This window comes from Heteronotia binoei, chromosome 2 (genome assembly GCF_032191835.1).
Source record: "Heteronotia binoei isolate CCM8104 ecotype False Entrance Well chromosome 2, APGP_CSIRO_Hbin_v1, whole genome shotgun sequence".
NCBI lineage: Eukaryota > Metazoa > Chordata > Lepidosauria > Squamata > Gekkonidae > Heteronotia > Heteronotia binoei.
In genome coordinates, this window is record NC_083224.1 from 13,936,194 (window position 1) to 13,963,575 (window position 27,382).

The following is a 27,382-nucleotide window of genomic DNA, read 5'->3' on the forward strand; positions in this document are numbered from 1 at the left end:
CTCACTTTTGCAAACCCGATTTCGCTCTTCCCTCCTCCTCCCCTCTCCCCCCAGTGAACCAAACGCTTCAAAGAGAAAGCAAGAAAAAAAAGAGGGTGAAGTCTCTTTAAAAAGGTATGACAAAATGTCACCGATTTTTTTTTTAATAATAATAAAAAAAAATCTGACAGGAAGCAGATGGGAGGTGCAAAAGCAAGATACCAGCCAAGGCATTTCAAACGGGAGACAGAGGCTGCCTCGAATGAGGCCTGGTCTTGTCAAAGCCAGGCTAGGAGCTCAGCTATTTTGAGGGTGTCTTGAAACCATCAAGGCTTGCGAGGGGTGGGGAAAGACGTCCCAGAGACACCCGGAAGGGATCTATTTCTAGCATGTGGCGGGCTCAACTTTGAAGGGTTTCCATAGCGGGTTCAAAAAGGTCTCTTTGGTTCAATCGGCTCCAATCCCTTGGAAGTTCTCAATTGTTGTGCTTTATAACTTCAGAGATGTGCTCTTTATGTTTAAGCTCGGAACTTACTTTTATCCATATAGATAGTTACATGGTGGCATTGTGAAGTTATCCTAGCTTTTGGTAGTAAATAAGCCAGTATGACAGACTAAAAAAATTTCCCCCTTATATTTTTCTTTTTTCTTGTTTCTAATTATTCCGCTTGCTATTTTTTTCCCTTTCCTTTTCCTTCTTTCACCTTGTAGGTAATTAAGGACGAATAGATACGGTTTACAATTTGACTGACAGAACTGTAAGAAATCACAAAAGGTCACAAATTGTTTGTAGAATTTAATGGCAATAGTTGATTAAAATATGGTGGCTTGCGAGTATAAAACTGGAAGTTTTCAATTGTTTCGCCAAACAAGGCCTGGAAAGCAAGCCCCCCCCCCCCACCTCATAAGAACATAAGAGATGCCATGTTGGATCAGGCCAATGGGCCATCCAGTCCAACACTCTGTGTCTCACAGTGGCCAAAACAACCAGGTGCCATCAGGAGGTCCACCAGTGGGGACAGGACACTAGAAGCCCTCCCACTGTGCCCCCTCCAAGGACCAAGAATACAGAGCATTGCTGCCCCCAGACATAACATAAAAGAAGCCATGTTGGATCAGGTCAAGGGCCCATCCAGTCCAACACTCTGTGCCACATAAGAACATAAGAGAAGCCATGTTGGATCAGGCCAATGGCCCATCCAGTCCAACACTCTGTGTCACACAGTGGCCAAAAAACCCTCCAAGTGCCATTAGGTCCACAAGTGGGGCTAGAAGCCCTCCCACTTTCCCCCTAGCTCTTACTGCTCAACGAGTGATCTATCAAGATGGGTCGATGTGTTAGTCTGTCTGCGGCAGCAGAAAAGAGTAACAGTCCAGAACCTAAACGACTGGTTCGTTTTTCCCACTGCAGGAATCGAGTTCCTAACCCCATATTTGCAAAGAGAATAGAAGCAGCGGGCTGTCTATGAGGAGATCTTGGTGGGCAGCAAGTCTTTTTTTGGAGCAGGGACTCCTTTGCATATTAGGCCACATCCTCCCTGATGTAGCCAATCCCCCAGGGGCTTACAGTAGGACCTGTATTAAGAGCCCTGTAAGCTCTTGGAGGATTAGCTACATCAGGGGTGCGTGGCCTAATATGCAAAGGAGTTCCTGCTACAAAAAAGCCCTGGTTGGCTGGGAAAAGGGGGCTTAATTCCTCTCCGATTTAACCTGCAAATGCCCTATTCCTGACTGGCATTAACCCATATGGACTGTTTTGTGGTTCTAGAACCAGGCTGGGGGGGGGGGGGGAAGTGGGAGAACATAAGAGAAGCCATATTGGATCAGGCCAATGGCCCATTCAGTCCAACACTCTGTGTCACACAGTGGCCAAAAAAAACCCCAGGTGCCATCAGGAGCTCTATCAGTGGGGCCAGGACACTAGAAGCCCTCCCACTGTGCCCCTCCAAGCACCAAGAACCCAGAGCATCACTGCCCCGGACAGTGAATTCCAACAATACTCTGTGGCTAATAGCCACTGCTGGACCTCTGCTTCACATTTACCCTTGTAATATCTTCCCTGGCTTTTGGTTGTTCGAAAGTTAAAAGTATGATGCTACAAAGCTAGGAATCAAAAATACATTCTTGATCTCTGCACCGGGGGCACTTTCAGACAGAACGTGATTCTAGTGCCCAAGCAATCTGAAATATTTTTTCTGATTCTGGCCTGATTCAAATCAAAACCAAAAGGGACTGAGCTCCCAAAATGCAATTGTGGTCTGTATTAACAGAAGTATAGTGTCTGGATCATGCTACAAAGGTAGGAATCAAAAATACATTCTTGATCTCTGCACCGGGGGCACTTTCAGACACAACGTGATTCTAGTGCCCAAGCAATCTGAAATATTTTTCTGATTCTGGCCTGATTCAAATCAAAACCAAAAGGGACTGAGCTCCCAAAGTGCAATTGTGGTCTGTATTAACAGAAGTATAGTGTCTGGATCACGTGAAGTGATGGTATCACTTTACTCTGCTCTGGTAAGACCTCACCTGGAGCACTGTGCTCAGTTTTGGGCACCACATTTTAAGAAGGATATAGACAAGCTGAAACGGGTCCAGAGGAGGGTGATGAAGATGGTGAGGGGTCTGGAGACCGAGTCCCATGAAGAAAGGTTGAAGGAGCTGGGGATGTTTAGCCTGGAGAGGAGGTGGCTGAGTGGTGATATGATCACCACCTTCAAGTCCTTGAAGGGCTGTCCTATAGAGGATGGTGTAGAATGTTTTCTGTCACCCCAGAAGGTAGGACCAGAACCAATGGGTTGAGGTTAAATCAGAAGAGTTTCCGGTTCAACATTAGGAAGAACTTCCTGACAGTTAGAGCGGTTCCTCAGTGGAACAGGCTTCCTCCTTGGGAGGTGGTGGGCTCTCCTTCCTTGGAGGTTTTTAAACAGAGGCTAGATGGGCATCTGACAGCAATGCGGATCCGGTGAACTTAGGGGGAGGTGTTTGTGAATTTCCTGCATTGCGCAGAGGGTTGGACTAGATGACCTTGGGGGGATTCCCTTCAACCTCTATCATAGTATGATTCCGTATTCTTACGCTCATTGGTCAAGACCACCCCATTGTATGCAAAGGGCTTAAACCGAGGATAAGATGGAGACCTTGTGCAAACGCTGTCCCGCGTGCCACTCTCTACTGCCCTCCATTGCTGCAAAGAACACTGGCGTTGGGTACAGAACTCGTCTCCCCAAGGAAATCAGCTGCCGTTTGTAAAAGGAAGCAGCAAGCTGGACAGAGAGGTTCAACGGCCAGCAGCAGGAGGGAAGAGAAACACAAGGTTTCTCATTGGTTTAGCAGCTGTGGCGGAATTTGGAAAGGAGACGGGAAACCCACGTATTCCTATTGACATTACAGGTGTCTTTGTATACAAGCAAGACTCTGGTTCTTTCCCATCAACCCCTGCGGCCTAGATGCGGAGTTGAGTCTCCAGTATATGAGTGCCTCAGGTCTTGAACTTTAGTTTACATTCCAGCAGGGGTGGAATTCTAACAGGAGCTCCTTTGCATATTAGGCCACACACCCCCTGATGTAGCCAATCCTCCTGGAGCTTTCAGCAGGCCCTGTACTAAAAGCCCTGCAAGCTCCAGGATTGGCTACATCAGAGAGGCGTGGCCCAGGGGTGGAATTCTAGCAGAAGCGCCTTTGCATATTAGGCCACACCCCCCTGATGTAGCCAATCCTCCTGGAGCTTTCAGCAGGCCCTGTACTAAGAGCCCTGCAAGCTCCAGGACTGGCTACATCAGAGAGGCGTGGCCCAGGGGTGGAATTCTAGCAGAAGCGCCTTTGCATATTAGGCCACACACCCCTGATGTAGCCAATCCTCCTGGAGCTTTCAGCAGGCCCTGTACTAAAAGCCCTGCAAGCTCCAGGACTGGCTACATCAGAGAGGCGTGGCCCAGGGGTGGAATTCTAGCAGAAGTGCCTTTGCATATTAGACCACACCCCCCTGATGTAGCCAATCCTCCTGGAGCTTTCAGCAGGCCCTGTACTAAAAGCCCTGCAAGCTCCAGGATTGGCTACATCAGAGAGGCGTGGCCCAGGGGTGGAATTCTAGCAGAAGCGCCTTTGCATATTAGGCCACACCCCCCTGATGTAGCCAATCCTCCTGGAGCTTTCAGCAGGCCCTGTACTAAAAGCCTTGCAAGCTCCAGGATTGGCTACATCAGAGAGGCGTGGCCCAGGGGTGGAATTCTAGCAGAAGCGCCTTTGCATATTAGGCCACACCCCCCTGATGTAGCCAATCCTCCTGGAGCTTTCAGCAGGCCCTGTACTAAAAGCCCTGCAAGCTCCAGGATTGGCTACATCAGAGAGGCGTGGCCCAGGGGTGGAATTCTAGCAGAAGCGCCTTTGCATATTAGGCCACACCCCCCCTGATGTAGCCAATCCTCCTGGAGCTTTCAGCAGGCCCTGTACTAAAAGCCCTGCAAGCTCCAGGATTGGCTACATCAGAGAGGCGTGGCCCAGGGGTGGAATTCTAGCAGAAGCGCCTTTGCATATTAGGCCACACACCCCTGATGTAGCCAATCCTCCTGGAGCTTTCAGCAGGCCCTGTACTAAAAGCCCTGCAAGCTCCAGGATTGGCTACATCAGAGAGGCGTGGCCCAGGGGTGGAATTCTAGCAGAAGCGCCTTTGCATATTAGGCCACACCCCCCTGATGTAGCCAATCCTCCTGGAGCTTTCAGCAGGCCCTGTACTAAAAGCCTTGCAAGCTCCAGGATTGGCTACATCAGAGAGGCGTGGCCCAGGGGTGGAATTCTAGCAGAAGCGCCTTTGCATATTAGGCCACACCCCCCTGATGTAGCCAATCCTCCTGGAGCTTTCAGCAGGCCCTGTACTAAAAGCCCTGCAAGCTCCAGGATTGGCTACATCAGAGAGGCGTGGCCCAGGGGTGGAATTCTAGCAGAAGCGCCTTTGCATATTAGGCCACACCCCCCCTGATGTAGCCAATCCTCCTGGAGCTTTCAGCAGGCCCTGTACTAAAAGCCCTGCAAGCTCCAGGATTGGCTACATCAGAGAGGCGTGGCCCAGGGGTGGAATTCTAGCAGAAGCGCCTTTGCATATTAGGCCACACCCCCCTGATGTAGCCAATCCTCCTGGAGTTTACAGGGCTCTTTTTGGATTGATCCAAGCGGGCAGCCGTGTTGGTCTGAAGCAACACAACACAGCAGTAGACAAGTGGCACCTTTAAGACCAACTAAGTTTTATTCAGAACGTAAGCATCTGATGAAGTCTGCTTAGAGCATACAAAAGCTTACATTCTGAATAAAACTGTTGGTCTTAAAGGTGCCACTTGCCTACTGCTTTGTTCTAAGGCTCTTTTTTGTAAGCTCTTGGCGGATTGGCTACATTGGGGGGGGTGGCCTAATATGCAAAGGAGCTCCTGCTAGAATTCCACCCTGCATTCCAGGAGATACCATGCACCATTCCCAAGACACAACAGTTATACCTTGCGATAAGTCTGACCGGGACCTTCTGACCTTGTGCGTTGTTAGGGGGGGGCCTGTCGATGCTGTTAAAAGGTGAGGGGTCTGGTTTTTATCTGCTTCTGTTGTTTTGTCATTTGACATCTAACCAGGGATGGAATTCTAGCAGAAGCGCCTTTGCATATTAGGCCACTCCCCCCCCGCCCCGATGTAGCCAATCCTCCTGGAGCTTACAAGGCTCTTTTTTGTAAGCTCTTGGAGGATTGGCTACATCAGGGGTGTGTCGCCTAATACGCAAAGGAGCTCCTGCTAGAATTCATAGAATCTTAGTGTTGGAAGGGACCTCCAGGGTGATCTAGTCCAACCCCCTGCACAATGCAGGAAACTCACAAAGACCTCCCCCTAAATTCACAGGATCCTCATCACTGTCAGAGGGCCATCTAGCCTCTGTTTAAAACCCCCCAAGGAAGGAGAGCCCACCACCTCCCGAGGAAACCTGTTCCACTGAGGAACCGCTCTAACGGTCAGGAAGTTCTTCCTAATGTTGAGCCGGAAACTCTTTTGATTTAATTTCAACCCCTTGGTTCTGGCCCTAATGGGTTGAAATTAAATCAAGAGTTTCCGGCTCAACCTTAGGAAGTACTTCCTGACCGTTAAGACTGTTAGATTCTACCTCTGCATCCTCCTATATAGTCTGTAGTGTCAATAGGGTATAAATACTGCTGACCTTTTGATAGTTTGGGGTCACTCGGTGACTGTTCAATTACAGCCCCAAATGACAGCCAAAGAGATCCCCTTTTTGTATTTGTGTACACTTTGAATTATTTTCTTCTTTTGGTTACTACTGAGTATCTTGGCTCTTAGTCACAATAAGCAGAGGGGGGGGGGGTGGAATTGCTTGTCTCTTTCCTTTTGCCCGATGGGTCCCTAACTCCCTGCTGATTATTGCACCCCAGGCCTTGAATTCAGGAGCTCACAGAAGCGCAGCTCCTGAACCTTACTGAGGGTTCCCCCGCCTTCCTTGTCCATTGAATAGTACGTGCAGCTGCATAACAATCCCTGGATTAGGAGATCGGGCAGCCAGCCAGCCACCAGGAGCTTTGCCACACCCCCAGCAGCCCTCATTAACCCCTGGAGAAGCCCACACCGCCCTTTCTCCACATGTGATTTTGGGCAGCAGGTGGGGTGGCTTGCTGGCCTTTTGACTGTGGGGGGGAGGGGCGGCCAAAGAGACCCCCTGGTGAGCATGGCCTGCTTGGGCTAGCTCAGGAGTAAGGAACGTTGGCTCTCCAGATGTTTTTTGCCTACGACTCCCATCAGCCCCAGCCAGCATGGCCAGTCGCTGGGGCTGATGGGAGTTGTAGGCAAAAAACATCTGGAGAGCCAACGTTCCCTGCCCCTGCTGGATCTCCAGCTAGCCCAAGCAGGCTTCGCTCGCCCGGGGCTCTCCTTTCTTGTGTCAGGTTGCTTTTGGCTGGTGCTAACGAGCTCCACTACCTATTTTTCTACAAAATAACCCCTGCTGCACCCCCATAGTTTTCTTCCCTGCAACAGCAGCCCCGGTTGTTCCAAATGCCTTGGATGTCTCAGAGAGAGGAGAGAGTTAGGCCCTTACCTGACACTGAGTTCACCGCTGCCGCGGCAACACGAAGACACCGTGCAGCCAGCATTAAAAAGGAGGCAACACCAGCAGGCAGCAAGAGGCAAACGTGGGGGTGGGGGGGAGGAAAAAAAACAACAGGATATTTTTTCCCCCTGGATTCATAGCCAGTGGATGGAGCTAGCACCTTTTCTTCCACTGCTTTCTAAGTTTTGTGCGTGTAGCGTACAAGCAATGTTTCCTCTAAGCTGTGGAGTCTGGTGAGCAAAAATTCTACTTAGTTTGCTCTGGGGCCGTTTTTCTTGAGCTGAGACAAAAATGCATGAGCCAGAGGCTAAAAAAATCTGTGAGGTAGCTCACTCTAGCTCGGCTTAGAGGGAACACTGCACGCAAGTACCTTTTCAAGACTTGAAGTTATATTGAGCTTTTCGGCATTCTCCTTTTTCCTCCCTTGTAAGTTCCTGTTTCTCCAGAGTTCCCCCTCCCCTGTTCTGCACCATGTTTGCACCCTCTAGTAATCAATCTTATATCCCACTGGTTTATGTCCGGCATTTCTCCAACCGATTTGAATTGCGCTTTTTAATATCAGCAGGGGTGGAATTCTAGCAGGAGCTCCTTTGCATATTAGGCCACACACCCGTGATGTAGCCAATCCTCCTGGAGATTACAAAGCTCTTTTTTATAAGCTCTTGAAGGATTGGCTACATCAGGGGTGTGTGGCCTAATATGCAAAGGAGCTCCTGCTAGAATTCCACCCCGAATATAAGACATGGACAGTGTAATATCAAAGCAGCCACTAGAGGGAGGGACTAGAGGGATGATGGCTCAGTGGTAGAGGACCTGTTTGGTAAGCAGGAAGGTCCCAGGTTCAATCCCCGGCATCTCCAACTAAAAAGAGTCCAAGCAAGTAGGCGTGAAAAAACGCAGTTGAGACCCTAGAGAGCAGGGGAGAGACGGTGGCTCAGTGGTAGAGCATCTGCTTGATAAGCAGAAGGTCCCAGGTTCAATCCCCGGCATCTCCAACTAAAAAGGGTCCAGGCAAGTAGGCGTGAAAAACCTCAGCTTGAGACCCTGGAGAGCAGGGGAGAGATGGTGGCTCAGTGGTAGAGCATCTGCTTGATAAGCAGAAGGTCCCAGGTTCAATCCCCGGCATCTCCAACTAAAAAGGGTCCAGGCAAGTAGGCGTGAAAAACCTCAGCTTGAGACCCTGGAGAGCAGGGGAGGGACGGTGGCTCAGTGGTAGAGCATCTGCTAGGTAACCAGAAGGTCCCAGGTTCAATCCCCGGCATCTCCAACTAAAAGGGGTCCAAGCAAATTGGTGTGATAAACCTCAGCTTGAGACCCTGGAGAGCAGGGGAGGGAAGGTGGCTCAGTGGTAGAGCATCTGCTTGATAAGCAGAAGGTCCCAGGTTCAATCCCCGGCATCTCCAACTAAAAAGGGTCCAGGCAAGTAGGCGTGAAAAACCTCAGCTTGAGACCCTGGAGAGCAGGGGAGGGATGGTGGCTCAGTGGTAGAGCATCTGCTAGGTAACCAGAAGGTCCCAGGTTCAATCCCCGGCATCTCCAACTAAAAAGAGTCCAAGCAAGTAGGCGTGAAAAACCGCAGCTTGAGACCCTGGAGAGCAGGGGAAAGACGGTGGCTCAGTGGCAGAGCATCTGCTTGATAAGCAGAAGGTCCCAGGTTCAATCCCCAGTATCTCCAACTAAAAAGGGTCCAGGCAAGTAGGCGTGAAAAACCTCAGCTTGAGACCCTGGAGAGCAGGGGAGGGATGGTGGCTCAGTGGTAGAGCATCTGCTTGGTAACCAGAAGGTCCCAGGTTCAATCCCCAGCATCTCCAACTAAAAAGAGTCCAAGCAAGTAGGCGTGAAAAACCGCAGCTTGAGACCCTGGAGGGCAGGGGAGGGACGGTGGCTCAGTGGTAGAGCATCTGCTTGGTAAGCAGAAGGTCCCAGGTTCAATCCCCGGCATCTCCAACTAAAAAGAGTCCAGGCAAGTAGGTGTGAAAAACCTCAGCTTGAGACCCTGGAGGGCAGGGGAGGGACGGTGGCTCAGTGGTAGAGCATCTGCTTGGTAAGCAGAAGGTCCCAGGTTCAATCCCCGGCATCTCCAACTAAAAAGAGTCCAGGCAAGTGGGTGTGAAAAACCTCAGCTTGAGACCCTGGAGAGCAGGGGAGGGACGGTGGCTCAGGGGTAGAGCATCTGCTAGGTAAGCAGAAGGTCCCAGGTTCAATCCCCGGCATCTCCAACTAAAAAGGGTCCAGGCAAGTAGGCGTGAAAAACCGCAGCTTGAGACCCTGGAGAGCAGGGGAGGGACGGTGGCTCAGGGGTAGAGCATCTGCTAGGTAAGCAGAAGGTCCCAGGTTCAATCCCCGGCATCTCCAACTAAAAAGGGTCCAGGCAAGTAGGCGTGAAAAACCGCAGCTTGAAACCCTGGGGAGCCGCTGCCAGTCTGAGTAGACAATACTGACTTTGATGGACCGAGGGTTTGATTCAGTAGAAGGCAGCTTCATATGTTCATAAAACATGTGCAGAAGAGAACACACACAAAAAAGAGAGAAACACGGGAAATGAGAATGCAGAAAAGGCCACAATTACATTTCAGATCAGGAACAGAAGTGGTTAACCCCTGTACCACTACATTGTGGTCCCAAGATGAATCAGGGCCTTGCATGTCTGTTTTGTTTTTTTTTTTTTTAAATGGAAACAAAAATTTTTTGGAGGGGAGCTTATTCGCAGTGTGTGATCTGGCCCTGCATCATGCGCCACGAGCTATAAACTCCACCTTTCGAGTCTTCTACAGTTCTTCAGGACCACAGTATGCTTTGAGAACTACCACAAGGCTACACTTTGAAATATGAAGCTGCCTAACACTGAAAGAGCCCCGTAGCGCAGAGCGGCAAAGCTGCAGTACTGCAATCCGAGCTCTCTGCTCACGACCTGAGTTCCATTCTGCTGGAAGCTGGGTTCAGGTCACCGGCTCAAGGTTGACTCAGCCTTCCATCCTTTCGAGGTCGGTAAAATGAGTCCCCAGCTTGCTCGGGGGAAAGTGTAGATGACTGGGGAAGGCAAGGGCAAACCACCCTGTAAAAAGTCTGCCGTGAAAACGTTGTGATGCAACGTCACCCCAGAGTCAGAAACGACTGGTGCTTGCGCAGGGGACTACCTTGACCTTTTTAAACACTGAAGCAGACCCTTGGTTAATTAAGGTCAGCATCGTCCAGGGATGGCCAAATTTGCTTAATGTAAGAGCCACAAAGAGTAAATGTCAGATGTTTGAGAGCCACAAGATGGGAGGGAGGGAAGGAAGGAAGGAGAAGATGATGATATTGGATGTACATGCCTCCCTATACCCTGTGGCGCAGAGTGGTAAATCTGCAGTTACTGCAGTTGGAGCCCTCTGCTCACGACCTAGGTTTGATCCCAGTGGAAGCTGGTTCAGGTAGCCAGCTCCAGGTTGACTCAGCCTTCCATCCTTCCAAGGTCGGTCAAATGAGTCCCAAGCTTGCTGGGGGGGAAAGTGTAGGTGACTGGGGAAGGCAATGGCAAACCACCCCGCAAAAAGTTTGCCGTGAAAACGTTGTGAAAGCAACGTCACCCCAGAGTCGAAAACGACTGGTGCTTGCACAGAGGACTACCTTTACCTTTTTATACTCTGAATCTCAGAGTCTCAGAGCGGTCACAATCTCCTTTACCTTCCCCACCCCACAACAGACACCTTATGAAATAGGTGGGGCTGAGAGAGTTCTTACAGCAGCTGCCCTTTCAAGGACAACTCCTACAAGAACTATGGCTGAACCAAGGCCATTCCAGCCGGTGCAAGTGCAGGAGTGGGGAATCAAACCCAGTTTTCCCAGATAAGAGTCCGTGCACTTAACTGCTACACCAAACAGGAAGGGAGGGAGGGAGGGAGGGAAGGAAAGAAGGAAGGAAGGAAGGAAGGAAGGAAGGAAGGAAGGAAGGAAGGAAGGAAGGAAGGAAGGAAGGAAGGAAGGAAGGAAGGAAGGAAGGAAGGAAGGAAAGAAGGAAGGAAGGAAGGAAGGAAGGAAGGAAGGAAGGAAGGAAGGAAGGAAGGAAGGAAGGAAGGAAGGAAGGAAGGAAGGAAGGAAGGAAGGAGTGGAAAGAAAGTAACTTTAACTGCATTCTCCAAGCTGCTGGCTGGCTTGGCTTGGAGAAGTGATTTAAAGAGACAAATGCCTTCTCCAAGCCAGCCAACAGGGCAGTGGGGGCTTTGAGAGTCAGGCAACGTGTGAAAGAGCCAATGTATGGCCACCCCTGGTCTACTTCAATTGGCAGTGGCTCTCCAGGGTCTCAGGCAGAGGTCTTCCACTTCACTGTCTGGTTGTTTTAACTGGAGATGTTGGGAATTGAACCTGGGACTTTTGGCATACCAAGAAGATGCTCTACCACTGAGCCACGGCCCCTCCCTTCTCTCAAGCATTTCTCTTTTCTTAAGACATTATCTGGCAAGATCTCAAGGACTAATAAGTTTGGGAACTGGGAGAGGGGTGAGGCAATCTTACCAAAACCAAAGCAGAAGCAGAAGACCCAACATCAGTTTAGCATTAATGCCCATACCACAGGAGAACTTTGCAGCTGAGCAGTGACCTGAACTCAGAACCTTGTGAATGCACCACACTAGCTGCAGAAGGGACCTAAAACAATTAGGGATAGTTTTCTTTGGTCTCCCAGGGTGCCCTGTTCCCTTTAAGATCATGATAAAAGCCCTTTTGGATCAGACCATCTATCCCATCCAGTACAGCATCCTGTCTCACACAGCAGCCAGCCAGTTCCTCTGGAGGGCCAACAACAGGGCAGAGAGGCCAAGGCCTTCACAAGAACATCTGAAGAGCCCTTTTTGATCAGACCAGTGAGGGTCCATCTAGTCCAGCCTCCTGTCTCCCACAGTGGAGAGCCAGTTCTTCTGAAGAGCCAACAACAGGGAACAAAGGCTGAGGCCTTCATAAGAACATCAGAAGAGCCCTGCTGGATCAGACCAGAGAGGGACCACCTAGTCTTGCATTCTGTCTCACACAGTGGCCAACCAGTTCCTCTGGAGGGTCCACAACAGGGCAGAGAGGCCGAGGCCTTCATAAGAACATCTGAAGAGCCCTTTTTGAGCAGACCAGTGAGGGTCCATCTAGTCCAGCCTCCTGTCTACCACAATGGAGAGCCAGTTCTTCTGAAGAGCCAACAACAGGGAACAAAGGTTGAGGCCTTCATAAGAACATCAGAAGAGCCCTGCTGGATCAGACCAATGAGGGTCCATCTAGTCCAGCCTTCCATCTCACAAAGTGGCCAACCAGTTCCTGCGAAGGGCCAGCAACAAGGCATAGAGGGCCAGGGTCCTTCCCTGATGTTGTCTCCTGGCTCTGGAGGTTCCATGCCAAGTCAGGTATGTCAGTCCATGCCTAGGAGCCATTGGTAGACTTAGCCTCCATTTATACCCTGCCTTTCTCCTTAATGGGGAACCAAAGCGGCTAACGTCATTCTCCTTTCCTCCACTTTATCCTCACGACAACCCTGTGAGGTAGGCAGGGCTGAGAGTCCCAAGGTCACCCAACAAGCTTCCCTGGCAGGCTGGGGACCTGAATGTGGTACTCGCAGGTGCTGACTTTCTACCCACTACGCAGGCTGGCTTCTTTCTCACAGGAGAGCAATGAATGGAACTAGACAGGATGCTTTTTTTTTGGTAGAAAAAGCCCAGCAGGAACTTATTTGCATATTAGGCCACGCCCCTGACATCATTTTTCATACAGAGCTTTTTTTGTTAGAAAAAGCCCAGCAGAGACTAATTTGTATAATAGGCCACACCCCTGACATAAACCATTATTTCACGCAGAGCTTTTTTTGTAGAAAAAGCCCAGCAGGAACTCATTTGCATATTAGGCCACACCCTCTGACACCAAGCCAGCCGGGACTGTGTTCCTGTGCATTCCTGCTCAAAAAAAGTCCTGGAACTAGAGTCACTCTCCCAGGAAGGAGGCAAAGGGGTTTCATGAGGCTCAGCGCACCCCAGGCACAAAAGTCAGGCTCCTTTTTGCAATTCAGCTCTCCCGCCCTGCCCCAACCGAAGTGGTCTCCCAGGCACGGTGGCCCCACCCCCAGTGGCGCTCTCACCTCTTCTAGTTGGCTGTGCACATGCTGGACGATCAAGTCAATAGCGACGGTATTTCCACTACCTGCAGCAAAAAGGAGAGTGAGTGTCAAGAGTCACTCCATCTTGTTCCTCTTGTCATGTGTATTCAATTGTACAATGCTAGGCTGTGCTGCAAAATGCTATGCTGCACTTGTTATGCCTTTGATATAACTGTAACTTGTTGCTTATCTGGAGGGAGGATGGCATGTCTGGGAATTGGCTAGTTGCTAGGTCACCAAGGGCACAAGCTGGAGGAGATGCAAACCATGGACTGATAGCGAGCACCTGCAGTGATGATAGCTTTGCAAAAACCCCACACAAAACCCCCGCTTTTGCTTGGCGCACTTTGGCTTGAATCAAGGCAAACGTTTATAAGTTGGGGGAACTGACAGAGAGGTCAGTTCCGACAACACGTTTGTATGCCCAAGAAGCTGGAATAAAGATCTTGAACTTCAACTGTCTTTTCCTTGGCTCTGGGTCTGACAGCGAGAGGGGAAGAGAAAATGGAAGAATTGATGCCTTTTTCCTGCTAGTAGTAGTAGACATACACATGCGTGTGTTTCTGGTGGGTACCCATGCTGGTCTGCAGGTAGAAGAGCCAGATTCGTGTCCAGCTGGACCTTAAAGACCCACAACATTTCCCGGGAATGCGCTTTCGAGAGTGAAATCTCCCTTCATCAGATACAAGCAGAAATGGGTACAAGCAGCTCTCCAGGGTTTTGGGTAGAGGTTCTTTTGCATCACCTTGTTACCAGATCTTGTATATTCACTCTGGGCCCATAACCCAATGGGTCTTTTAACTGGGAATGCCAGGGACTGAACCCGATATCTGAGGCCAGGTAACTTATGCCAGGGATTGAACCTGGTACCTTCGATGTCCCAAGCAGATGCTCTACCACTGGGCCATGGCCTCGCCCCACCGACAGCAGAATGAATACAAAGCAGCAGAATGAATATGCAGGGCCCAGATCCTTCCCCAGCATTTGCAAGTTAAGGCATGACTCTATTGGTTTTTATTGCTTCTGCAGTTTCAAAAGTGTTCACAGAATCAAAGAGGTGGAAGGGATCCTCCAGGGTCATCTAGTCCAACCCCTTGCATAACGCAGAAAAATCATAACTACTCCCCCCCCACCCCACATACATCCCTGGTGATGCCTGCTCCAGTTTGCCATTGCCTCAGGATTTCCATGGATGCGGGTGGAAACCTTTCTTCTTTGGAATGGAGCAAAATTAACAGGGACCCAGAGAGCCATTTGGGGTGCGCCCTGCCAGCCTCTGAGACCGGAAGCACCACTGGAATGCCCCTGATCTAGAAAGCCCAGGCTAGCCTGATCTTATCATATTTTGGAAGCCAAGCAGGGTTGGGCCTGATTAGTATTTGGATGGGAGACCACTGAGGAGGCGGAGGAGGAGGAAGAGGAGGAGAAAGGAGGAAAAGGAGGAGAAAGAGGAGGAGGAGAAGGAGACGGAAAAGGAGGAGAAGGAGGAGAAGGAGGAGGAGACGGGAAAGGAGGAGGAGGAGGAGGAGGAGGAAAAGGAGGAGTAAGAGGAGGAGGAAAAGGAGGAGGAGGAGAAGAAGATGATGAAGAAGATGATTATGATGATGATATTGGATTTATATCCCACCCTATATTCTGAATCTCCTTCACCTTCCTCCCCCACAACAGACACCCTGTGAGGTAGGTGGGGCTGAGAGAGCTCTCCTGGAAGCTGCCCTTTCAAGGACACAGAATGGCCTACAATCTCCTTTCCCTTCCTCCCCCACAACAGACACTCTGTGAGGTGGGTGGGGCTGGAGAGGGCTCTCCCAGCAGCTGCCCTTTCAAGGACAGAGAGCGGCCTACAATCTCCTTTCCCTTCCTCCCCTACAACAGACACCCTGTGAGGTAGGTGGGGCTGGAGAGGGCTCTCACAGCAGCTGCCCTTTCAAGGACAGAGAGCGGCCTACAATCTCCTTTCCCTTCCTCCCCCACAACAGACACCCTGTGAGTTGGGTGGGGCTGAGAGGGCTCTCCCAGCAGCTGCCCTTTCAAGGACAGAGAGTGGCCTACAATCTCCTTTCCCTTCCTCCCCCACAACAGACACCCTGTGAGGTGGGTGGGGCTGGAGAGGGCTCTCCCAGCAGCTGCCCTTTCAAGGACAGAGAGCGGCCTACAATCTCCTTTCCCTTCCTCCCCCACAACAGAAACCCTGTGAGGTGGGTGGGGCTGAGAGGGCTCTCACAGCAGCTGCCCTTTCAAGGACAACCTCTGCCAGAGCTATGGCTGACCCAAGGCCATTCCAGCAGGTGCAAGTGGAGGAGTGGGGAATCAAACCCAGTTCTCCCAGATAAGAGTCGGCACACTTCACCACTACACCAAACTGGCTCTCTGGAAGTCTAAGGTTGCTATGCCGAGGCAGGCAACGGCAAACCACCTGTTGGTCTCCTGCCTTGAAAACCTGATGAGGTTGCCCCACACACATACACGCAACATCTGATGAAGGGAGCTCTGATTCTGGAAAGTTTACGCCCCCCAAAAATAAAGTTGGTTTCTAAGAGGCTGCTGCACTCGAATCCAGCTCTTAGGCGGTAACAAAAACCGCTCATGCCTCAAGTTACAAGCATTGACAACTGCAGGGTTTTTTTTCTTTCCTTTTTGTCCTTTAACGACACAAAGACGTTTCCAAGGAGGCAGGGCTTACTGTCTGACCCCCTGGGTGAGGCTAACTTTCTGGCAACCCCCCCCCCCTCCTGCACTGATAACATCACTGAGTCACATGTGAAGGACGACCACTGGCTCTCTCACACTCCTTTTTCTGTACTTCCATTCAACGGCAATGCTGCACCTGTTGAATTTCTGAGGGGTGGTGGTGGGGAAACCCATTCAGAGAAGCTGACAGATGGTCTGGAAAGAGACCCCCCCCCCTTTGCATGTTTGGCCAGTAGACACTATTGCCCCCCCCCCCCTCACCGGGACGATCGAATGCTGTTTGCTTGATACAATGTCTTTTGATCCTTTTCCTTTGCTCTACAAGCATTTCTTTGGGGACCGGTGTTGCTTAAACGAATTAATGATGTCACTCATCTTTTATGCATGCCGCCGAGTTTAATGTTGTTTAACTTGGCGGGCATGTGCGCTCTCTGTCCGCAACTGTTCTTTATATACACATTTAATAATTTAAAAAGCATTTGAGCAACTGGATTTATATCCCGCCCTATACTCTGAATCTCAGAGTCTCAGAGTGGTCACAATCTCCTTTACCTTCCCCCCCCCCACCCATGCACACAACAGACACCCTGTGAGCAGTGTTCCCTCTAAGGTGAGTTAGCGTGAGCTAGCTCACAGATTTTTAGCCTCTAGCTCACACATTTTTGTCTTAGCTCAGGAAAAATGGCCCCAGGTCACAATAATTTATGCAGTAACTCACAACTTTAATGCCAGTAGCTCACGAAGTAGGATTCTTGCTCATAAGACTCTGCAGCTTAGAGGGAACGTTGCCTGTGAGGTAGGTGGGGCTGAGAGAGCTCTTACAGCAGCTGCCCTTTCAAGAACAACTCCTACGAGAGTTATGGCTGACCCAAGGCCATTCCAGCAGGTGCTAGTGGAGGCGTGGGGAACCAAACCCAGTTCTTCCAGATAAGAGTCTGCGCACTTAACCACTATGCCAAACTGGGTGTGTGTGTGTGTGTGTGTCTTTATCTGTTGAACTTCAGCCCATTATGCAGGACACACTCCTGACGTTTCCATCAACGTCTCCCATATGGAACTAACCAACACTGTCCTCCGTTTAGCAGGAAATTTTTAGATTAACGGTGCAAACCTTGGTGGAAAGTGCCTCCAAGCTGCCATTGACTTCTGTCGATCCCATAGGCGTTTGAAGGCAAGAGACAAACAGGTGGTTTTTACCCTTGCCTGCCTCTGCGTAGTAACCTTGGTGGTCCAAGTACTAACCAGGGTCAACCCTGCTTAGCTCGTGAGATGTGATGAGATCAGGCCAGCCCAAGACATCCAGGTCAGGGCAGGTGGACAGAGGTTGTTTGCTATTGACTGCCTCTGCACAACAAGTTGTCCTGGACTTTCTTGGTTGGTGGCCTCCCATCCAAGTACTGACCAGGACTGTCCCTGCTTAGCTTCTGAGACCTGATGAGATGAGTTTAGCCTGGGACACCCAGGTCAGGACAAGGAACAGAGGTGGTTTGTCCTTGCCTGCCTCTGCGAAGCAAGCCTGGACTTCCTTGGTGGCCTCCCATCCAAGTACTGACCAGGACTGTCCCTGCTTAGCTTCTGAGACCTGATGAGATGAGTTTAGCCTGGGACACCCAGGTCAGGACAAGGAACAGAGGTGGTTTGTCCTTGCCTGCCTCTGCGAAGCAAGCCTGGACTTCCTTGGTGGCCTCCCATCCAAGTACTGACCAGGACTGTCCCTGCTTAGCTTCTGAGACCTGATGAGATGAGTTTAGCCTGGGACACCCAGGTCAGGACAAGGAACAGAGGTGGTTTGTCCTTGCCTGCCTCTGCGAAGCAAGCCTGGACTTCCTTGGTGGCCTCCCATCCAAGTACTGACCAGGACTGTCCCTGCTTAGCTTCTGAGACCTGATGAGATGAGTTTAGCCTGGGACACCCAGGTCAGGACAAGGAACGAGCCTTATGCTCGTTATGCTGAATGCTACCAGTTTATATGTGGTCTATGACTTGTTGCCAATGATGTGGATCAAGGTTTTTTTTTATTGTTCATTCTGTAATTATGAGATTAGCTAGTTTGGATGTGGTTTGTTTGATGTTTTGTAAGGTGTCGTAACGTTGCCAACTGCCCAGAGCCCGCTTGCTGGATAGGGCGGGTTATAAATTGAAAAAAATGTCATTTAAATTAAATTGAAACCATCCGCCAGCACCTTGGTCCAACGCGACGAGCGATTCCTTTAAGAGCCGTGCTCCTGGCAAGTTACTTGCCGGAGATTTCCAGCCTGAGCAGGCAGCTGTCGAACAGGTCGGGTCTCGAACCTGGCACCTACCGCGCGGGACGACGATGTCAGCCAGGCGCATGGTGGGCTGGATGTACTGATCGAAGGCCGGCTTCACAAACTTGTTGTACTGCTTGATGACACCTTCGATCTCCCGGCCGCGCTCGCTGATGTCCCTACGGAGGCGCCGAACCAAACGGATGTCGGAATCGGTGTCGACAAATATCTTCATATCCAGAAGCTGCAACAGGACACAAACAGCCAGAAAACGTCTTACAGGATCTCCAACATGGAGACCCTCCCCGCCCATACGTTTCCTGGTGCCTGCCAAGGGTTTTTAGAAAACAGGCAGGGACAGATATGACTTGCAGGGATTCTGATTGGCTGTTCAGATTAAAAGGTGTCTTGTTCAACAGAACATCCACAGAAAAGCCCTGTTGGATCAGACCAGTGGTCCATCTAGTCAAGCATCCTGTCTCACACAGTGGATGTCCAGTTCCTCCGGAGGACCAACAACAGGGCACAGAGGCAGAGGCCTTCATAAGAACTTCTGAAGAGCCTTGCTGGATCAGACCAGTGAGGATTCATCTAGTCCAGCCTCATGTCTCACACAGTGGCCAACCAGTTCCTCTGAAGGGCCAACAACAGGGCACAGAGGCCGAGGCCTTCATAAGAACTTCTGAAGAGCCTTGCTGGATCAGACCAGTGAGGATTCATCTAGTCCAGCCTCATGTCTCACACAGAAGCCAACCAGTTCCTCTGGAGGGCCAACAACAGGGCACAGAGGCCGAGGCCTTCATAAGAACTTCTGAAGAGCCTTGCTGGATCAGACCAGTGAGGATTCATCTAGTCCAGCCTCATGTCTCACACAGAAGCCAACCAGTTCCTCTGGAGGGCCAACAACAGGGCACAGAGACTGAGGCCTTCATAAGAACATCAGAAGAGCCCTGCTGGATCACACCAGTGGTCCATCTAGTCCAGCATCCTGTCCTACACAGTGGCCAACCAGTTCCTCTGGAGGTCCCACAACAGGGCAGAAAGGCCACGAACTTCTGAAGAGCCTTGGTGGATCAGACCTGTGAGGGTCCATCTAGTTCAGCATCCCACCTTACAAAGTGGCAAACCAGTTTCTCTGCAGGGCCACAACAGCACAGAGAGGTTGAAGCCTTCACAAGAACATCAGAAGAGCCCTGCTGGGTCAAACCAGTGAGGGTCCATCTAGTCCAGCATTCTGTCTCACACAGTGGCCAACCAGTTCCTCTGGAGGGCCAACAACAGGGCAGAGAGGCCGAGGCCTTCATAAGAACACCAGAAGAGCCCTGCTGGATCAGACCAATAGTCCATTTAATCCAGCCTCCCATCTCCCAGTGGCCAACCAGTTCCTCTGAAGGTCCAACAACAGGGTCTAGAGCCCAAGGCCTTCCCCTGATGTTGCCTCCTGCTTATGGATTCAGGGGATTAATGCCTCTGAATGAGGAAGTTCCCCTCAGTCACCACAGCTAGCAGCCACTGGTAGACTCCATGACTGTCTAATTCCCTTTAAAAGCTGCTAATTCCTTCGGACATCACTACGCCCTCTGGTGGCGAATATGGGTTTGTCCGTGTGTTATTTTAAGCAACCATTTTCATCTTTTGCAAATTGAGCCCCCTGCATCCCTTTATCGAGGAAGAGAACATAAAAGTTTGAACTCTTTCCTCCTCTGCCAGTTTTCCGGCTGGAGGAAACCGCCTCGCTCTCTTCCCCTGCTTGATAAAGCAACGCCAGCAATTAAATTTGCAAAAGAAAAAAAAAAGTGTGTTTAAAATATATCCAGAAGAAACCATAATGTAGGGCAGACCCCTGAGCAACAAATACACCACACATTATTGCTGGTCTCCAACAATATTCCATGCTGAAATGGAATTCTTGTGACTGGACGGTCAATCAAGAGTAACTAACAGGCGGAATTCACTACGGCAAGAAGGGGTGGCAGCTATAAGCACAGAAAGCTTCAAGAGGGGATTGGAGAAACATATGGAGCAGAGGTCCATCAGTGGCTCCTAGCCACAAGATATAGATGGAACACTACATCTTGGGTAGTGATGCTCTGTATTCTTGGTGCTTGGGGGGCCACAGTGGGAGAGCTTCTGGAGTTCTAGCCCTGCTGGTGGACCTCCTGATGGCACCTGGGTTTCAGCCACTGTGTGACACGAAGTGTTGGACTGGATGGGTCACTGGCCTGATCCAACACGGCTTCTCTTAGGTTCTTACGGCCCTGATGGCCCCTGCATTGAGGCCACTGTGTGACACAGTGTGGACTGGATGGGCCATTGGCCTAATCCATCATGGCTTCTCTTATGTTCTTATGTCTGGGGCAGTGATGCTCTGTATTCTTGGTGTTTTTTCTGGGGGGGGACAAGAGTGGGAGAGCTTCTGGAGTTCTGGCTCTCCTGGTGGATCTCCTGAGGCACCTGGGTTTTGGCCCCTGTGTGACACAGAGCGTTGGACTGGAGGGGCCACTGGCCTGATCCAACATGGCTTCTCTTATGTTCTTATGTGACACAGAGTGTTGGACTGGAGGGGCCACTGGCCTGATCCAACATAGCTTCTCTTATGTTCTTATGTGACACAGAGTGTTGGACTGGAGGGGCCACTGGCCTGATCCAACATGGCTTCTCTTATGTTCTTATGTGACACAGAGTGTTGGACTGGATGGGACACTGGCCTGATCCAACATGGCTTCTCTTATGTTTTTAAGCTAACGGCAGCATCATCGGCAACGCAAAAAGGCTGCTCCCTGTGCCGTGAATGAAGTCCTCCTGAAGGATTAAGGCCTCCATGCCCTGGAAAAGTCTACAAGTTTTGCCAGCCTGCCTGAACCATGGAGTGAGCCACAGTAATTATTATTATTAAATTTTAATTTTTATCCTGCCCTCCCCACCTGGGCAGGCTCAGGGCGGCTAACAACATTCAATAAGGCATTACAATAAGGCAATAAGGCATAAGGTAAGGTGGGGCAGGATTCCGCTCCACACGTCTTTGTTCTCCATCTACTGCACCCAAAACACTTAAACTGCCCTAAATTATACATGAAAGGGTAGACTTGTGACTAAAATGTTCAGGCGTCCCACCCTTTGCTGTCCAGTGTGTGGTGATGGTTGGGGGGAGAAGCAAAGATCTCTTTTTCAGATCTACTGAAAATTCCTCAAGATCTTACGTTCCTTCAATAGCCACTGGAGGGCACACTTGCGCCATTTGAAAAAGGAACATAAGAAATGAAGAACATAAAGAGCCCTGCTGAAACAGACCAGTGAGGGTCCATCTAATCCGGCATCCTATCTAATGCACTGGCCAGCCTGTTCCTCAGGAGGCCCAACAACAGGGCATGGAGGCTGTGGTCGTCATAAGAACATCAGAAGAGCCCTGCTGGATCAGACCAGTGAGGGTCCATCTAGTCCAGCCTCCTGTCTCACACGGTGGCCAGCCAGTTCCTCTGAAGGGCCAACAACAGGGCAGAGAGGCTGAGGCCTTCATGAGAACCTCAGAAGAGCCCTGCTGGATCAGACCAATGAGGGTCCATCTAGTCCAGCCTCCTCACACTGTGGCCAACCAGTTCCTCTGGAGGGCCAACAACAGGGCACTGAGGCCAAGGCCTTCATAAGAACATCAGAAGAGCCCTGCTGGGTCAGCCCAGGGAGGGTCCATCTAGTCCAGCCTCCTGTCTCACACGGTGGCCAGCCAGTTCCTCTGAAGGGCCAACAACAGGGCAGAGAGGCTGAGGCCTTCATAAGAACATCAGAAGAGCCTTGCTGGATCAGACCAGTGGGGGTCCATCCAGTCCAGCTTCCTGTCTCACACAGTGGCCAACCAGTTCCTCTGGAGGGCCCACAACAGGGCAGAGAGGCTGAGACCTTCATAAGAACATCAGAAGAGCCCTGCTGGATCAGACCAGAGGTGCATCTAGTCCACAATGCTGCCTCACACAGTGACCAGCCAAGTCCTCCAAACAACCAACAACAGAACATAAGAAGGAGGTCATGTGTGTACCTATTTAAGACTAGCTAGCAGAGAGATGAACTTTTAAAAGGACACAGAGAAACACGACTGAAGATTTTTTTAAAAAAAACCCTAAAAATAAAACATGCTTAAACCATTAGCACTTGTTGGTCTTAAAGGTGATTTCATTGTATTTCTCCCCTGGGATCCAGGGAGCTGGGCAAAGGAAGCTCTGGCTCTTTCCCTCCCTCCCCAGGGGACCAAGAGGGGGAGGAGCCTCAGCCAATGGAGAAAAGAGAGGCTTTGCTCTGTAGCTCCTGTGCTATTGAGCAAGCCTTGCAAAGCAAGCTGTGAAGCAGAAGGAAGCAAGAGAGAGGGAGAAGGAAGCAGATGACAGCCAGTTGCTCGGGGGCCTGATAGGAGCCCTTTGGGGGCCTGATTCAGCCCCCTGGATTTCATGTTTGACACCCCTGCTCTATACCATGCTGGCTGTCTTGTGTGAGTTTTTAAAGAACCCAGGAGGTCCTTGCTGCATTAGACTAGCTACAGCCCTGCTCCTTAGGTCTGAAGCTGAGACGCGTCTTTGCGGGAATTCTACTCTGCGTTTCATTGTTGGGGTGTCAGCTGCTCCAGCGAGGACAGAAATCCTCTCTTACCTTCAGAAGCTCCTTATCCGAAAATGCCATGATGCCTTCAAAGATAATTACGTTGGCGCCATAAAGAGTTTTCTGGAAGCGAGAGAGAAAAGTTGGGGTGGGGGGGAGAGAGAAAGAGACATTCCAGCTGTATTTGAAGATGTGGGCAGTGACTCACAAAAGCTACTCCCTGCCACAAATGTTGTTAGTTTTGAAGGAGAAGACTGCAGATTTATACCCCGCCCTTCTCTCTGAATCAGAGTCTCAGAATGGCTTACAATCTCCTTTATCTCCTTCCCCCACAACCGACATCCTGTGAGGTGGGTGGGGCTGAGAGAGCTCTGACAGAAGCTGCCCTTTCGAGGACAGAGTCTCAGAGCGACTCACAATCTCCTTTATCTTCCTCCCCCACAACAGACACCCTTTGAGGTGGGTGGGGCTGAGAGAGCTCTTCTACAAGCTGCACTATCAAGGTCAACTCCTACAAGAGCTATGGCTGACCCAAGGCCATTCCAGCAGGTGCAAGTGGGGCAGTGCGGAAGAAGACGACAGCAGGTTTATACCCTGCCCTTCTCTCTGAATCGGAGTCTCAGAGCGACTCACAATCTCCTTTATCTTCCTCTCCCACAACAGACACCCTGTGAGGTGGGTGGGACTGAGAGAGCTCTGACAGAAGCTGCCCTTTTGAGGACAGAGTCTCAGAGCGACTCACAATCTCCTTTATCTTCCTCCCCCACAACAGACACCCTTTGAGGTGGGTGGGGCTGAGAGAGCTCTGACAGAAGCTGCCCTTTCGAGGACAACTCCTACGAGAGCTCTGGCTGACCCAAGGCCCTTCCAGCAGGTGCAAGTGGAAGAGTGAGGAATCAAACCCGGTTCTCCCAGGTAAGAGTCCGCTCACTTCACCACTACACCAAACTGGCTCTGAAGGTGCTACTGGGCTTTTGTTCTCTTCTGCTTCTACAGAGAGACTAACACGGTGACCCATTTTGACCTATCGAAATAAGTGAGCCATGACTAAGGAAAGTTCCTTACCCGGCCCCAATTTTGTTAGACTTTCAGGTGTTGGTGGACTCCCGCTTTCTTGATTTTAATTTGTGATTTTTCAAATTTAAAAAAAGCAAGAGTCCACTAACACCTGAAAGTCTATCAAAATCTGGGGCTGGGGTAGGAGCTTTTGTGAGTTTCCCACAGACAGCCTAACGCGACTCCCCATCTCGATCTGTCCCTGCTCAGGCCTCTCTGCAGGCCAAACACAGGCAGCTCCTGCAGCATGCGGACAGATCCAGGTGCGCAGCCGTGTTGGGCGGAAGCAACAGAACAAAGCTGGAGTCTGGTGGCACCTTGAAGACCAGCACAGTTTTATTCAGAATGTAAAAAGCACACTGCCTCAGACAATGAAATGTACAGTGAGCAGCAGAAGAAGACTGCAGATTTATACCCCGCCCTTCTCTCTGAATCAGACTCAGAGCGGTTTACAATCTCCTATATCTTCTCCCCCCACAACAGACACCCTGTGAGGTGGGTGGGGCTGGAGAGGGCTCTCACAGCAGCTGCCCTTCGAGGACAGAGAGCGGCCTACAATCTCCTTTCCCTTCCTCCCCCACAACAGACACCCTGTGAGGTGGGTGGGGCTGGAGAGGGCTCTCACAGCAGCTGCCCTTCGAGGACAGAGAGCGGCCTACAATCTCCTTTCCCTTCCTCCCCCACAACAGACACCCTGTGAGGTGGGTGGGGCTGAGAGGGCTCTCCCAGCAGCTGCCCTTTCAAGGACAGAGAGCGGCCTACAATCTCCTTTCCCTTCCTCCCCCACAACAGACACCCTGTGAGGTGGGTGGGGCTGAGAGTGCTCTCCCAGCAGCTGCCCTTTCAAGGACAGAGAGCGGCCTACAATCTCCTTTATCTTCCTCCCCCCACAACAAACACCCTGTGAGGTGGGTGGGGCTGGAAAGGGCTCTCACAGCATCTGCCCTTTCCAGGACAGAGAGCGGCCTAAAATCTCCTTTATCTTCCTCCTCCCACAACAGACACCCTGTGAGGTAGGTGGGGCTGAGAGAGCTCTGACAGAAGCTGCCTTTTCGAGGACAACTCCTGCAAGATCTTCGGCTGACCCAAGGCCATTCCAGCAGGTGCAAGTGGGGGCAGTGGGGAAGAAGAAGACAGCAGGTTTATACCCTGCCCTTCTTTCTGAATCAGAGTCTCAGAGCGGCTCACAATCTCCTTTACCTTCCTCCCCCACAACAGACATTCTGTGAGGTGGGTGGGGCTGGAGAGGGCTCTCACAGCAGCTGCCCTTTCAAGGACAACTCCTGCAAGAGCTCTGGCTGACCCAAGGCCGTTCCAGCAGCTGCAAGTGGAGGAGTGGGGGATCAAACCCGGTTCTCCCAGATAAGAGAGCTATGGCTGACCCAAGGCCATTCCAGCAGGTGCAAGTGGAGGAGTGGGGAATCAAACCCGGTTCTCCCAGATAAGAGAGCTATGGCTGACCCAAGGCCATTCCAGGAGGTGCAAGTAGAGGAGTGGGGAATCAAACCCGGTTCTCCCAGATAAGAGAGCTATGGCTGACCCAAGGCCATTCCAGCAGGTGCAAGTGGAGGAGTGGGGAATCAAACCCGGTTCTCCCAGATAAGAGAGCTATGGCTGACCCAAGGCCATTCCAGCAGCTGCAAGTGGAGGAGTGGGGAATCAAACCCAGTTCTCCCAGATAAGAATCCACACACTTAACCACTACACCAAACTGGCAGTGTTATATCTATATAGTTTGTGAGTAGTGGTTAAGTTTGGCAAATAGTATAAACTTAGAACCCAGTGGCAAGATAGTGAAATTAACAAACTGAAATTTAACGAATTTCACTATCTTGCCATTGGATTCTAACTTCACACCAGGGCTTTCTTTGTAGCAGGAACTACCTTTGCATATTAGGCCATCCCCTTGCCGAGGCAGCCAATCCTCCTGGAGCTTACAATAGGCCCTGTACAAAGAACCCTATAAGCTCTTGGAGGAGTGGCTACATCAGGGGTGTGTGGCCTAATCTGCAAAGGAGTTCCTGCTACACAGAAAAGCCCGGCTGACATCTATGTCAGACAAGCGATCGAACAATACATAATATATCAATATAGGGAGAGTAAGAAGCAGCTTAATTGAAATACTGAAGTTGTGGATTGGAGTTGTGGTTATAAACAGGTGTGGAAGTCTGAATATATCCGATTCATTGTCCTACTATATGGGTAGTATTTTTTGGTTGGTCACGGTTTTAAAAAGATGTCACCTTCAAGGCAGTGCCACCAACAATGAACAAAACTAACCACTTCCCCACCGATCACTTTTTAGGTGTGACGTACCAGTGGGCAAGGATTTCTTCCACACGATTTGGGGAGGAGTCGCTTGATATTCCTCGCACTCATGCCCTCAGCCTGACTCGCTGTCGTTTTGATATCGGCAAGACTTTTTTTTTGTAGCAGGAACTCCTTTGCATATTAGGCCACGCCCCCCCCTGATGTAGCCAATCCTCCAAGAGCTTACAATAAGGCCCTGTACGAAGAGCCCTGTAAGCTCTTGGGAGGATTGGCTACATCGGGGAGGTGTGGCCTAATATGCAAAGGTGTTCCTGCGACAAAAAATGCCCTGCTTCACACTATTTTGTGCGCTTAACAACCACTCCTCAGCTATATGTAACTCGACTCACTGTACCCCATTTCATTGTCCGACAAAGTGTGCTTTTAGCACACAAAAGCTTCCATTCTCAATAAAACTTTGTTGGCCTTGAAGGTATTCCTGGACTCCAACCCTGTTGGGCTCCTTCAGCCTTTTCTCACTGGACTCCGTCTCCCAGCGGGGCCTTTCCCAGTCCTGTGAAACCTCCGAGCGGGGCTCGGTCGGTTCGCTCACCCATTCTTTCTTGCGACTGTGGGTGGTGAAGTCGTAGATGGGGATCTTGATGCTTTTGCCCTGCTTGAGCTTCTTCAGAGTGGAGATGATGAGGTCAAAATCAAAGGCATCCGGGTGGTCGAAGTTGTAGTCGTTGCTGGCGGCTTGTTCTTGCTGCTCTTTCGTCAGCACCTGAGAGAGAGAGACACACACAGACAGACATGACCACATGGAGCTACATAAAGAACATAAGAAAACATACAAGAAGCCATGCTGGATCAAGCCAATGGCCCATCCACTCCAACACTCTGTGTCACACAGTGGCCAAAAAACCCCAGATGCCATCAGGAGGTCCACCAGTGGGGCCAGGACACTAGAAGACCTCCCACTGTTGCCCCCCCACAAGCACTAAGAATACAGAGCATCACTGCCCCAGACATAAGAACATGAGAGAAGCCATGTTGGATCAGGCCAATGTCTCATCCAGTCCAACACTCTGTGTCTCACAGTGGCCAAAAAACCCAGGTGCCATTAGGAGGTCCACCAGTGGGGCCAGAACACTAGAAGCCCTCCCACTGTGGCCCCCCCAGCACCAAGAATACAGAGCATCACTGCCCCCAGACATAACATAAGAGAAGCCATGTTGGGTCAGGCCAATGGCCCATCCAGTCCAACACTCTGTGTCACACAGTGGCCAAAAACCCCCTGGTGCCATCAGGAGGTTCACCAGTGGGGCCAGGACACTAGAAGCCCTCCCACAGTGCCCCCCCAAAGCACCAAGA

General features: G+C 50.7%; 1 protein-coding gene and 2 non-coding genes across 3 annotated transcripts in view; 2 read left to right on the forward strand and 1 right to left on the reverse strand.

Annotated features, from left to right (window-relative positions):
• The window catches only part of LOC132565979 (uridine-cytidine kinase-like 1), a 70,950-nt gene that overhangs the window by 27,370 nt on the left and 16,198 nt on the right, over positions 1-27,382 (reverse strand). The window contains exons 4-7 of the mRNA XM_060230601.1: positions 26,622-26,792; positions 22,754-22,825; positions 18,169-18,362; positions 13,161-13,218 (exon numbers count right to left, since the gene is read on the reverse strand). Of these exons, the coding sequence (XP_060086584.1) occupies positions 13,161-13,218; positions 18,169-18,362; positions 22,754-22,825; positions 26,622-26,792 (495 nt within the window). The remainder of the gene's footprint in view (positions 1-13,160; positions 13,219-18,168; positions 18,363-22,753; positions 22,826-26,621; positions 26,793-27,382) is intronic.
• TRNAI-GAU (transfer RNA isoleucine (anticodon GAU)) lies at positions 8,128-8,200 on the forward strand. Its single transcript has one exon. It is a non-coding gene; the product is annotated as a tRNA-Ile (tRNA).
• On the forward strand, positions 8,401-8,472 carry TRNAI-GAU (transfer RNA isoleucine (anticodon GAU)). The gene has a single exon. It is a non-coding gene; the product is annotated as a tRNA-Ile (tRNA).